Here is a 13,487-nt window from a genome sequence, read left to right as displayed (position 1 = left end):
CTTGTACTATAGTTAATTTGTTATACATAGTATACTATACTTATAACTTGGTCACATTATACATATAGTTTCTAATATCTACTTATATATAATAACATATTGTTAATTTGGTACCTATAGACTATAGTTATATGCTATATTGCATAATATGTCTATGTATGATACATTTATATTATAGATAAATGTATAGGCATTCAAAAATTCAGGTTTGAGCTTTGCTCGGATCATACATTAAAGAATTTAATAGCATAGTTCGAACTTCCAACGAGCTGAGCTTGAACACATATTTCATAGCTCGGCTCGAATAAGCATCCTTTTAAACAAGCTAGTTTTGAAATTCTATAGCTCGGCTCAGCTCAGCTCGATTACAACCCTATTACACTAGGTAGCACTGTAGCTACCCAAGGGTTTAGGAAACATATAGGGAAATTGACATAGTGAAGGAAATGGGCTATAAGGTGTCTGTCGCTAGATGCTAGTACTCTAAACAAACAAACAAAACAAAACAAAAGAAAAAACCGACGGAAGCAAAAGTGCCATTAATATTATTTTAATATAAAAAGTCTTTCTTTTTCTTATATCATTTATTTGAAATAATATTTAAAATGGCTTTTCTTTCCTCTAACATTTAATTTTAAAAAATATTTAAATAATGTAAGAAAATGATAAATGAAGCTATTATGAAATTTCTTTAAATAAGAAAATATCTTAGTCATATTTTTGGTCCGGTCAAAACTTGAATCCATTCAAAATGTCATGATCATTATATTTTCGTGTTCTCTTTTTCACAAAAACAAAAGGAGTCCTTGTATCCATCAAAAAGTGCCTTGCGAAATCGCACGTACTTTCGTAGATATCCATACTTTCAAATATCGTCCGTTGATTCATACTCCAGGTCAAGTCAGAATCTAACGCAACCGTACACGTTTACAACAAACCATAACCCACCACCCTTTTAGACTGGATTACCGCCAAAATCCACTCACGTCACTTTCCCAGGGAAAAACCTATGTCTCCCAATCCAACGGCTGCAGACAGTTCATTCCTCTTTAACCGAATCTCAGCCGTTAAATATTCCTTTCAATTTCGTCCGTCCAATCGCCCAATATTCTCATCGAACCCTCTAATTTCATCCAAATTCAATTTTTCAAAACCTGGAGAGGGAGAGAAAGCAGGCTGAGAGGAAAAAAGCCTTAGCTACTGCCGAAGCTGCAAAGCGTCTCGTTAGCTCTCTTCACCGACGACCGTACGACTCCACGGCTTACGATTCCGATCCAAGTCGCCTATCGCCGGCGACGCGTCTTAGATTCTGGCCTTAACAGGAACTCGAAAACGACACTGTTTTCCTGTCAGTCCCGTGGCCAGAGGATTCCGGGCGCGTGCGTTCGTTTCCGGCGACAATTGGACTAGAAAACGGTGGCGTTTCATCGTTTCAATGTCAATGTTCTAAGTATTAAATTTGTTTCCGAATTTTAACAAAGTGAATTGTGTATTCGATTAAATAGATTCGGATTTATATTTTTAATAATTTTATTTGAAAAGGAAATGGAGCAGGACGAGAAGAATTCGGATTTTCAACCGAAAAAATTAGCGAGGCAATTGGATTTCACAGGCGCTTATAGGGGCTTGGCGAATGTGGCTTTGCCGGAATGCCAAGACGCGCAGAAACAGTTAGAATCTGAGTCTCAGACACAATCGCATTCGCAGTTAGAGTCACGTAGGCATCCAGAACCGCAAATAAAATCGCCGGAACACTCGCAGCTGCAGCTGCAGCCGCAGCCACAGCCACAGCCACAGCAGCCTCGTTCACCGCTACAATTGCAGCAGCAGCCACTGCTGCCGCAATTACAAGCGCGGCCGCAGCTAGGGCCGATGGTGAACCGGTCCCATCCAGTGTATAAACTTTCGCCACCAACATTGCAAGCTGCGTAAGTCTTTCATGGAATATTTATAGTCTGTTAAATTTTTATTTTTATTTTTCCAAATAAGTAATTTTAGATTTGGTTTGGGAGTAGAGTCTTCTAGTTTAAAAATTCAATCAATATGAATAGTTATTTCATTCATCTATGCTCAAGATTTGGTTTTCTATGGTTGCGTTGATACAATAATGGGATCTATTAATGTCAATGTTGATGTTGGAGATCGTAAATTATGCCACCTAAAACTTCGAAGATAGAGATTTTGATTTCAACCAAAAATTTTATTTTGTGAATAGAAAATTATCCAAAATAGGTATGGTATGTTTATATGGTAAAAGTGATTGCTATGGAGTATCTACTACATTCATAAGCATGTCATCTGTAAGATTCAGATATATTATTATGATGAAAGTCAATAATTAATAATTTCGAGAACCTTACTACATGTCAATCAACTGTTGCAAAAGATGTTTCGGTACTGAGCAAGAATTTGGCAAGGTCTTTTTGTGGCAGATGGCAGCTAGTAGATGTAAAGAAAAAAAAAAAAAATCTTTTTATGATATTTCGAGAAATCTTTGAAGAGAATGATTAATTTTTCAAAAAAATTTAAAATTAACCATATGATCTGTGCATCAAATGAGCTAAAACCTCAAGAGGGAGAGAAAGCAGGTGGTTTTCAACCCTGCTCGTGAAATCCTGTTCATCGCCCAGGTGCACTAGTAGTAGCTTTATTACCTGTCATGAAAATGTTATTATTGCTCCCTTCTCGTTGGGCATAGATCCAGCAGCGAGAGCAAGTCTTCTCACCACCCTACACGGGATTTATTTTACTTCAAGCACTGAAGATAATTGACCTACCCAATCGTTCACATTTTTGTTAGTAAAAAACTTAATCTATATGATGTGACTTTCTTCTTTAACCTATACGATATGAACTGCCCAGTTCTTCGCATTTTTTGTGTGTACATGCTTTTAATTATGTATGGCTTTGCTTCTTCATGGAAACTTTTCATACAATTATGAAGTTCAGTTGTATTATCTTGTTCTTTTAACCTTTGTACATGTTTCTTTTTCTTCAGTAAGCAAGAGTCCCCTACATCGAGACCGCGGGCTAACATTGAGGCCAAAGACGGCACTCCAAAGAAAAAAAAGCAATGTAATTGCAAAAGTTCTCAATGCTTGAAGCTGTAAGTACGCATTTTTAGCTTGACATACACTTGTTGGTAGCTTTGATTCTTGTGATTATGCCCTCTTTCTATATTAAGTTGTTCTTGTGATTAAAAGTGGGATAGATGCAAAATTGCTCAACAGTGGCATGACACAAGTCAGAATATATAATGTCTATACAAGTTCCCTTTCTGGAAGTATCATATGCATGAGAGTAAAGGGTTTTGTAGTGATTTTCTGCCTCGATCTTCACCATCTCCTCTCTCTCTCTCTTATTCCCTGTCCCCCTTCCCCTCCTAAAAAGGACACCTTTTTCTTATCTTTCACTATGATAGAGTTTTTAGTGGTCCATTAAAATGGAAATGAAATGATACAAGCCAAGACTTCTTAGAAGGACACATACATTCACAGAACGCCCATGGAGTTGTAATCAAGTTTTCCACTTACCCATGGGTGGAAAACCACCTCTATTCCTCTCCTACATGTGATCTTTTTTTTTTTTTTTTTTTTTTCAAATGTGTCTTTGAATGAGTTTAGTTGTAAATAATGTTGAGTTTCTGAATCCACTTTCCAATACATAATTTAAAGGAGGGCAACTTCTTGGAGTCTTAGTGATTTATTGTTGACAACTTTTTAGCTTTCATGCCTTATATATGTGGTGCATCATTTTTTCTTCCTACTAATTTTAAAGTAGTAAATTTTCACAATTGTTAGGTATTGTGAGTGCTTCTCTGCTGGAATTTATTGTGATAATTGCAACTGCATAAGTTGTCAGAATAATGTGGAGAATGAGGCTGCTAGGCAGGAGGCAGTTGTTGCAACCTTAGAGCGTAATCCATTTGCATTCAGGCCTAAGATCGCGTGTAGTCCTCGTCGATCTCGGGGTAGTATGGTACATACTCTGATTCCAACTTGTGCAATAGATTGCTTGATCAGTGCTCTTCCATTGGCTTTAACTGAATCAAATGTTGACAGGAGTACCTTTCTAAAGTAGTTTGATATATACTAGAAATGTCATGTACGTGAATCTATGCAGAGATTTTGCACTTGATTTTTTTTTATTGAGAAATGCTATTCATATTCCCACTCCCATACTCCCAAGTTCATACTCCCTGATGTGGTACTAAAAATTACCATTAGATTTTAGATGAATCACTGTTAGATTTTGGATCCAATAGTGATTTTTAATGCCAGGTGAGTGTGCACTTGGAAGTCGGGGAGTGGGAGTGTGTGTAACCTTTCTCTTTTTTATTACAGTTTTCCATGTAGCTTTTAGTGGTCTGTTTAGTCCTCTCTACATTTTTATAACGGTTTTAGCTATCATGTTTAGTCCATCAACCAGATTAAGTGCAGATATTATTTTTTATTTTCATTTTAAATTCTCTGGAACTCCAACATGAGGATCTATTTAAAATTTTGCCTCATGATTTTATAACATGCAAGAGTGCTCTATTTAATTGTCTTGACATAAAGACGTAGAAAAATGGACACTTCTAATGAAGGTCTTGTCTTGCAAATTCAAGATTCTTCCTTTGTCACACCTTTTCCTTGTCTAAAAGCTACAAGCCTACAATGTGAACAACGGATGTAATCATACTACTACGCTTATAATAAGGGGGCCTTGGCTCTGTAACTTTAACTGAAGGGCATATGTTTTTTTCGTTCTGAAAGGTCAGGTTGACACTTTGCTGTACACTCGAGTAAATAAAGTCATAAATGATTTTTTCTTAGTTAGGAATTCCTTTCTGATGTTTAAAAATTATTTTGTAAGTTAACTTGAAATGGCAAAGTCAACAGAGATTGAACTGCGTGGGTTAGTCAAATAGACCAACATGTTGCCTTTTCCAGCAAATGGTTTGGCTTGTTCAGAGAAAGCTTTTTTTTTTTTTTTTGGTCATAGTATCTGGCTTTTTGAAGGGTGTATTTTGTATCGCTGCAAAGACAAATAAAAAGGAGGGCAAAGTGTTGATTCATTGAGCAAAATGAACTTAATTTTTATAAAGAACAGTATTTTTTTAGGTCAACCAGTCAAGCATACAATCTTTATTAATTGTAGTTGGCATTGCATTGATTATGTCTTAAAAAAAATCTAGGATGATTCAGCAGTGGTGGGAAAGCACAGCAAAGGATGCCACTGCAAGAAATCGGGGTGCCTCAAGAAGTACTGCGAGTGCTTCCAAGCCAGTATTTTGTGTTCTGAAAACTGTAAATGTGTGAGCTGCAAAAATTTTGAAGGAAGTGAAGAAAGAAGCGCTCTCTTTCATGAGGACCATAATACAACAATCTACATCCAACAGGCAGCCAATGCGGCCATTAGTGGAGCCATTGGATCCTCCGGTTATGGGATCCCTCTGGCATCCAAGAAGAGAAAATATGGGAAACTCTTTTCTGGGATAGCAGCCAAAGATCAATCCATTCACACGAGTCCACAATGTCAACAGGTACACTTTCTTAGGATCCTTGAATATGAGATTATATAGGTTGATCTTTATCTGTTCAGTACATCCTTAGTGAATGTTCATTCTATATTTAATTTTTGTGCTTTTTTTTTTTGGCTCATTTGATTAGTAACTTTGAATCTGTAGACCTATTTTTATTTTTATTTTTTTATCATTAGTGATACTTGAAGGGACATAAGTTATTGAATCATTTAATTCTCTTGTCAAGTAATTCTAGTTCCTGTACGTTATGACTGTATTCCAAATTTAAATATGATTTTGTGTAGTCGCACTCTTTTGAATGGAATAGTACTAAGAAGATCTAGAAAACTTACGCATGTGCTAGGTTTGAGCCCCTCTTTCACGCATTTTATCTATTAAAGTTTATTTACTTATCAAAAAGAAAGGAACACTTGATTTTGTAACATCCTGTTTACTCTCATTTTGCTGTAAGCCCTAGTCTCTTTCTCTCTGGAAACAAACTGTGGAAAGAACTACTGATTTTCTCAGAGTTCTCTTTAATCTTATTTGCTATAAGATTCCTGGGTTTTTTTTTTCTTTATCCTTTTTTCCTTTTGCTACTCCATCTTCTCAGTGAACAAAATGCAATAATTATTTTTTTAAAACTTTGTCAGGAAAATAATTTAAGAGCTTCTGTGGCTTCATCTCTGTTATCTTCAAAATTTAAGTACAGGTAGGCATATTTTGTCTCTTTTCTTCACATACTTAATGATATTTTTCTTATCTCTTTTCGCAAGCTAATTGTTGTAACTTCTCATGGTTGAAGATCTTCATTGGCCGGCATCCTCCAACTACAGGACATTAAGGATCTTTGCTCACTTTTCGTCGTACTTTCAGACAAAGCTACAAAGACACTTGCAGGTTGTGATTAAAGCACAGAAATAGATAGAACTTTTACTGGCTTGTTTATAATTAAGGTTGCTTCAAACATTTAGCTTTTTAGTTGACCAAAATGGCTATGATGACTAAATAATTATATGTTTCTATGTCTACAAAACTTGGTAGTACTGCCATAAAGTAGTTTTCCTTTCTATGATTAGTAGATTTCAAAAAAACTTCTACCATATTTTGCTAGTCCTTGCTGATATTTTACAATTGTGTTTACTCTACTCTTATGTTGGAAATGGAAGTTCTGCTATATCTGTGTATATATATACACACAAAAAAGTTTGATAAGATTTTACAAAAAATTAGGTAAGATTTTTATAAGGCATCACTTCTGTCTATTCCGATATATATATATTGCTGTTTTCTGTATTATTTGTCCTTTATTTTATTTTTTAATTTTATTTTATGGGTATTTTTGTTATTTTTGGGGCGGACATTGCAAGATTGATAGGGTATAGTAACTAAATTGAAAGATCGTAGGGACATTGCAACTTGGGTGGTAGATTGAGATGGGTAAGTGTAGAGTTTCCTTATAAAGTCTTATGAAAAGGATTAGTCTGAGTACCCATGATTTCTTGTCTTTAATTTTTTTTTCTTTGTACTTGCAAGAATGGAGGGGTTCTCCACCCACCCCCCACCCCATGGTGTCTCATCAATACCTGCAATATTCTTCCTTTTTGTGTTTTCCAATTTTTTTTGTTCTGAATATATTATGATTTATGGAATGAATCTTACAATCCAAATTATTAACCCAAAAACTTTGAAATTAAGAAATTACTTCGGAGTGGTATTTTCATATTGAACTTGGGATAAGTGATTTACATGTCAAATCGATAACATCCTACAACATGGTTACTTTCAATCTGTTCTTTGGGATCTTAGTCCAACATCAAGTATATTTTTTTCTCATCATTTTTTTTTTACCATTGGTTTTATTCCTTTGTAGTTTAATGAAAAAATCTCAAAGTTTCATTTTGATTTTTCTTTCCAGAGGCGACCATACAGTGGACAGGTAGGAAAATTGGTCAATACAAGCATTTAAAAGATCTGTTTGTGAGCAACCTGTATGTTTGTGTTATAGCAAAGTAGTATATCATACTGAAAAGGGGTTACATATCTCCCTCCCCCCACTCTCCCCCCTCTATTGTTTAATCTGTATATTTTTAACATTTCCAGAAAAAAGTGACAAATTGGATAGGCAAAAAGAGGGGGAGAATGTTGAAATTTCTATTGATTTATCCACTCAAGAGAGCAGAGATGGTAAAAAAGGACACATTAGTCAGAACGCAATTTCTGATGACCGTCTGAGTTGGAATCAAGTGGACAGAGATGGAACCAGTGATTCGGGATCTGATGGAACTAATATAGATGATGGTAGGCCAATGTCTCCTAGAACGCTTGCATTGATGTGTGATGAACCAGATACAATATTTATGGCAGCTGGGTCACCAGATGGGGTGGCGGGCCAGGGTCAAAACACGAGTCAGAAGTCATCTAATGGGCATTTCTTCACAAGACTTTATGCAGAGCAGGAAAGGCTTGTTCTGACCGGGATCCGGGATTTTCTGAACCGGCTCATAACTTGTGGCAGCATACAGGGTAAGTTTCTAGACTTTACAATTCCTTAGTTGTTAATGTGAATCTTGAATATGGGTTTTCTTGAGTGCTAAAGAAGCATTGTCCAAAAGGTTCAGTTCCTTCACGAAATCAATTGGAAGTCCTATAAACGCAAGCACGCCCAATATTCAGCTTATTGGGCATTGTAAATTAATGAGAGCTTGTCACTTAATTGCTCCCTGTCCTCTCCTTTAACTCGAGTGGATCTTCCACTTGTTGTTGATATAAATAGGTGTTTTTTTTTTTTTTTTTTTTTTTAAATGGTAGTATCTGAATGAATGAATGTGTGGAGAGTATGTGTCTGTATGACCAGCGGTCAAAACTTTTGGATTTTGAGTGGTTTGAGTTCAAGGAATTTCTTAAACGTTGGGTCCTTTGTTAAGTTTGTATCCTAGAAACTCATTTTTATTACTAATCTAATAAGAAACAGTTGTTTTTCTATCACTTTGCAGAGACAATGCCTTTACCATTAGCCAAAAATGATATGGGAAGCCAACAAAGACCCGCAGAAAATGGAAAGGTAAAATCTGGCAGTGAAACGGCAAGTCATAAGGAGGTATATGACAACGGCATTATAAAATCTCCTGTTACCCAACTGTCTCCAGAAGCCATTGCAGTCACTTGTTGTAACAAAGACCTGTCTTTAAAGGTTGGGTTGCCTGATGGAAATGGGGAAAAGATAGAACCAATTACTGATAGGGAGTCGTAGCTAGAGAATGAAAAATTAAATTATATATATAATTTTTCTCATTGAAATTCACCCATGGTTTACTGCTCGCTTAGAAGTTGAATCTAGGTCCTCTTGTTAACATGTTCTTGTTTGAAGAATTAATGTATCTAGTCCCTTTGGTTGATATAACATTTATTTAATCATAATGTTAGAATAATTTATATTCTATATTCTATATTCTATTTCCTTTCCATTGTAGGGTTTATTTTCTACTTTACTTAGTCTAGGGTTTTTTGTTCACTATCCATTATTTCTTTATAAATAGAGATCTGTGTAATATTGTTTTATAACAATTCAATACTTTAACATACAAGATGTAGTTCATACGTCTTTCTTTGCTTCCGCTCTCTTTCTTTTTTATTATTCTCATCATATATTTCTACAAGGTATCAAAGGCACTTTTTTGTAGCCTTCAACAAACGTCTTTGATGTTTTCTTGGCATTCTCTCCAACGATCTTATTGTTCAGGTAATCCACACGCGCTGCCACGTGTCTCCGTTTGTGCTGTCAATCTCTTCCCAATCTTTCTCGGACTAAATTTTATAAATCTAAAACTAGAATTAGGTCTATAAGGTATAATAGATCTATCAATTTGTGGAAGACCTGTTATCATAGGTAACCGCACGTGCTGCCGTACTATTGGCAGAATCTCAGGGCGCCACCACAGTACCTCTTTTTAGCCAACCAACCATCAAAAGTAATTTGTCAGCCCCAAATCGGTGGATCTACATAATTTCAGCCCATTCTAGTATTACATGTGCTGGCTAAGTCCATTGCCGCTTCTCTCATGCACTCCATGCACTTCCACGCACCTTTGTGAGTCTTACTTACTCGTCGGAACCTCCTTTAGCGCATTAGATGCACTCGCGTGTGGTTTGACACGGTTGGGAATATAAGTGCAAACATGATTGCAGAATAAAAAAAAAAAAAAATTCTGGATTGAACTTTAATAAGACCATGTGAAAAACTATGTTATTTTAATGAATAGAGATTTACAGCCGCCATGAGAAGGCCAAGCGTCAGACATTTTATCCTTTAAAAAAAAAAAAAAAAAAAAAATTGAAGAAGATAGATATTAAAGGGGAATCCAAATTTGAGGTATTAACATCAAATTTGAGGTATTAACACTAAATTTGAGGCATTAGCACCAAATTTAGGATAATCGAATCCCTTTTGAGTGATAACATCCCGAAAGGCTTAACCTTTTACCCCTAAATTTTAGTTTTGAATCCAAAAATAAGTTTTGAGGCATTATAAACTAAATATTAACTCATAAAAATTTAACTAAAAATTTTTATTATTATTATTATTTTTTTAATATATGTCCTATGCTAAGCTGCCAAAATTTGGCTATCGCATAGCAAGACTCTATTTTAATTAACTGCAAAATGTATTAACCACGTACTTGGTTGTACGACCACTCATTGGCTATTGGGCAAAGTTTTCTTCTTGTTTCTACAAAAAAAATCATGAGCTGCCTTTTAGGATTATATAACCTTTGAGTCTTCTCACCAATAACTAAGAATAACTAAGAGTGTGAGCTTTTATCTTGTCTTACAAAACTTTTAACTTATTATTGAGAATACTCAGGAATATTCCATTTTCAATAAATACTAAAAAAATTGGAGTTGTAAAATGTTTTTAGAGAGCTGCATGCTTCTCTATTTATAGGCTTAACATACTAGTAAAGGTGGAAAATAGTCCATGTGGGACTACCAGTGGTGGACGGTTAGAGTTAGAAAAAACCCCAGCCTCCACTACTCTTGCAACCACATGGCCTAGGCTGGGTCATTAGATGCAGTCTAGGCGCCTACTTGGTGTGGTATGGGCTTGGGTTCCCAAGCCCAATGTCCTATACATGCGTCTCGTGTACTGTTTTTCTCTAGCATATATTTTAATAAATTAAAACAAGCAGCTTAATAAATAAAAAGCTTGACCTAGTTAATTTACATTAGCTTGGTGAGGGAACCAAATGAAAAAAAATAAAAACTAGTTCCAAATAGGCTTGACTATCACAAGTCCCTATTTAATTACAATTGATTCCACTAAACAATTGTAATTGCACTCTAGTTTATATTTTTTGTTAAATGAATTACTCACTTAGACTTTCTTAATATTGACTTTTGGTTCCTCCACAAATCTTCTGAAACTAAATTAATGTTAATGATACTATAACTTTAATTCTCTACATCTTTATCCTTGAGTAACTAAGTTTATTTATTATTCTCGTGCTTGTGAAAACCTTTTCACCATGTACATTAATAATTTGGTATTCCTTACCAACATGCGCAGGCCAAGGACTGAGAATAGTTCAATCCATAAAATCGCTTCGGTAGTTACAATCATTCTTATTAATAATATTTTTAAGGAAAAATAATTATCGTTGCCAGTTCAGTGCATTACACCTACGCATCAACCCAAAATTTCTAACTTTGCTTGATCAAGATAAATCGGATTTGGAAATTTATGCCCACAAATTTTGACCTAATTGGATTTTGGAATTTTATTCCCAAATCCAAAATTTTCCTAAATCTTTGAAGTTTGTAATGTTTGATATACAACTTGTAGTTGGTATTGAATTTTGATTAAAACCTACTGATTTGACAACCTAATCCATACCTTCAACCATTCGGCTTTGGGAATTTTTGCCCAATTCAAAAAATGACTAAAATACCCTTAGACCCCCAAATTTCTCATTTTGTTGAGCCGACACCCACTTTGGGCATACCTCCTTGAAGTCAAGAACCTCTTTAATAGTAGCCACCTAGTCAAGGAACTCTTCGGGTTGCAAACAACCTTGGAATTCCGGAATGTCAAGCTTGAATCCTGGTTCCCATTGAATAGCAAGAGCTTGTGTCATAGGATACCTCATTTACGCTCCGTGCCCTGGAAAATGATTGATAGGTTCACTCTCAACAATAAACTCACCTTTTGCCTCAGTGTACCATGGCCTTGGCTGACGATGACGATCGTTTAGACCACCCATGTCAGCAAAGTGATCAATAGGGACCCCGTACTGGGTGCGCACCCACTCTCTTCTTTGCACATCCATACTAGCAAATCGCTCCTCCGTGTGCCACAAGTGGACCGCCAATTGATCCTTACGTGCTGCTTCTGTGTGTATGTACACTTCGTTCATGTCTACAAACCGATTGCCCATTCCCCGTTCATGGAAAGTAACTTAGGCTCTGATACCAACTGCGTTGAGCGTTCGGACGGGACATTTCTACGATCGAACGGGAATAAAACAAAACTAAAGAAAACGTGACTTTTATTCTTCATTTGCAGGCCCGTTCTGATGGATTAGCTAATGGACGCCTCTGGAATGTCTTATTTGCTAGCACGTTCGAATGACCTAGCAAACAAATGCTATTGTGACTCCCCTAGAATGATTAGTTTGTAATTTCGTTCAGACAGGCTAGGGAACGAAGGCTTCTGTGATTGTAACGACCCTGATGGGCAAGTCAATTAGCTAGTAATTGCTCCCATGGTTCGTCTCCCAACCCTATCCCTCACGGGACAAAACTCAGGGATTTCAACTTCTCATACACGAGAAACCACAGCTGAAGGCTTTCTAAACTATAGGAATAAAGAGCATTACATACACAACCATATATTTATACACCAGAGTAAACACAATACATCATAATATAAAGATAATCATCAAATGTACTGGTCATCAAACCATCATCAAATAAAGTGACAACCCATAATATAATTGTCTTAACAAAAGATCAACAGATCAAATCCTAAGTTTAAGCAAAGTTAAGGAGATAACAATCTCAATCATGTATGCTCGGGTGGTTCCTCCATCAGTCCACATAGACTGTAACCAGACTAAGTCCAAATCCTCAAAAATTACTCGGATCAAATCCCGCACGATCACCCACGTCTCCTCCAAACGCATCTTCCTCTAAGCTAGCTAAACCGCGCTGATGTAGGAAGATATTTACCTTTATTTTCGGTCAAAACGAAAATAAAGAAAATATCAAAAATAATATCGGAGCAATGCCGCTTGATCATAATTTTATCCATTCTCAGACAATGAAAGTACAAAAGGAAATATTGTCACGATTCCCGCTGATTGTCAATTTTATATTAGGATTTTATTTTATTTTATTAGGACTTTATTTTCTTTCCTTATAGGGTTAGGTTTACTATTGTTACTAGGATTAGATTTACTTTCTCTACTAGGATTAGATTTACTTTCTCTACTAGAAGTATGTTTACTTTCTTTACAAGTATTTCTCTTCTATAAATAGGCTAGCTTATTATGTAAAACTCAACTGATTGAATTATTATCAAATCAGAGAATTCTCTCTCAAATACTATACCAAGTTTTATCCTTCTTTAAGCCTGCGGGCTTGTTTTTATCTTTTTGGGTAGAAGACGAGCACGCTTCTCCTTGCAGAATCAAAGATGCTGCTCTTTGATTAGTTACTTTAGTCTTCCGCTACGTCAGTTGATATTAGAGCAGGCTTTATCCTGATCATAGCCAATTAGCGCAACGGTGACAAACTTCTCCAACAACGCCGCTTATAGGGGAGGGACTCTTTCAAGAGCCAAATTCATGGGGTATCCGAGCCGGCATTATCCGGATTTGATGGCCACCTTATACTACAAAAACAACTTCTATAACGACGCCATTCATAAGAGAGATGTTGTTTCGAGATCCGACTACCAGCGATACATCAAGCGATCAGAGGC

At 36.0% G+C, this 13,487-nt stretch overlaps 1 protein-coding gene across 4 annotated transcripts; it reads left to right on the top strand.

Annotated features, from left to right (window-relative positions):
* Positions 1-1,175: 1,175 nt before the first annotated feature.
* LOC132189681 (protein tesmin/TSO1-like CXC 5) lies at positions 1,176-8,991 on the top strand. 4 transcript variants are annotated; one of them, XM_059604447.2, is made up of 10 exons: positions 1,176-1,416; positions 1,543-1,928; positions 2,999-3,106; positions 3,801-3,978; positions 5,180-5,527; positions 6,160-6,218; positions 6,312-6,406; positions 7,425-7,445; positions 7,610-8,032; positions 8,503-8,991. In XM_059604447.2, the coding sequence occupies exons 2-10, from the start codon at positions 1,546-1,548 to the stop codon at positions 8,757-8,759; spliced, it is 1,872 nt and encodes a 623-aa protein (XP_059460430.2). In that variant the 5' UTR covers positions 1,176-1,416; positions 1,543-1,545; the 3' UTR covers positions 8,760-8,991. The 4 variants fall into 4 exon arrangements, with proteins under 4 accessions (XP_059460430.2, XP_059460428.2, XP_059460427.2 ...); XM_059604445.2 differs by having other exon boundaries at positions 1,176-1,450; XM_059604444.2 differs by having other exon boundaries at positions 1,176-1,450; positions 8,481-8,626.
* The last annotated feature ends 4,496 nt before the right edge of the window (positions 8,992-13,487 follow it).

This window comes from Corylus avellana, chromosome 9 (genome assembly GCF_965113065.1).
Source record: "Corylus avellana chromosome 9, dhCorAvel1.hap1.2, whole genome shotgun sequence".
NCBI classification, from domain to species: Eukaryota; Viridiplantae; Streptophyta; class Magnoliopsida; order Fagales; family Betulaceae; genus Corylus; species Corylus avellana.
The sequence above is the reverse complement of the archived record's forward strand: the minus strand, read 5'-3'. Positions and strand labels throughout refer to the sequence as shown.

Excerpts from the sequence above, each read along its gene's own strand:
- LOC132189681 (XM_059604447.2), top strand. The coding sequence starts at position 1,546 with ATGGAGCAGGACGAGAAGAATTCGGATTTTCAACCGAAAAAATTAGCG. Across the intron at positions 7,446-7,609 it reads GGCGACCATACAGTGGACAG|AAAAAAGTGACAAATTGGAT; the intron begins GTAGGAAAATTG and ends TAACATTTCCAG. Across the intron at positions 8,033-8,502 it reads AACTTGTGGCAGCATACAGG|AGACAATGCCTTTACCATTA; the intron begins GTAAGTTTCTAG and ends ATCACTTTGCAG.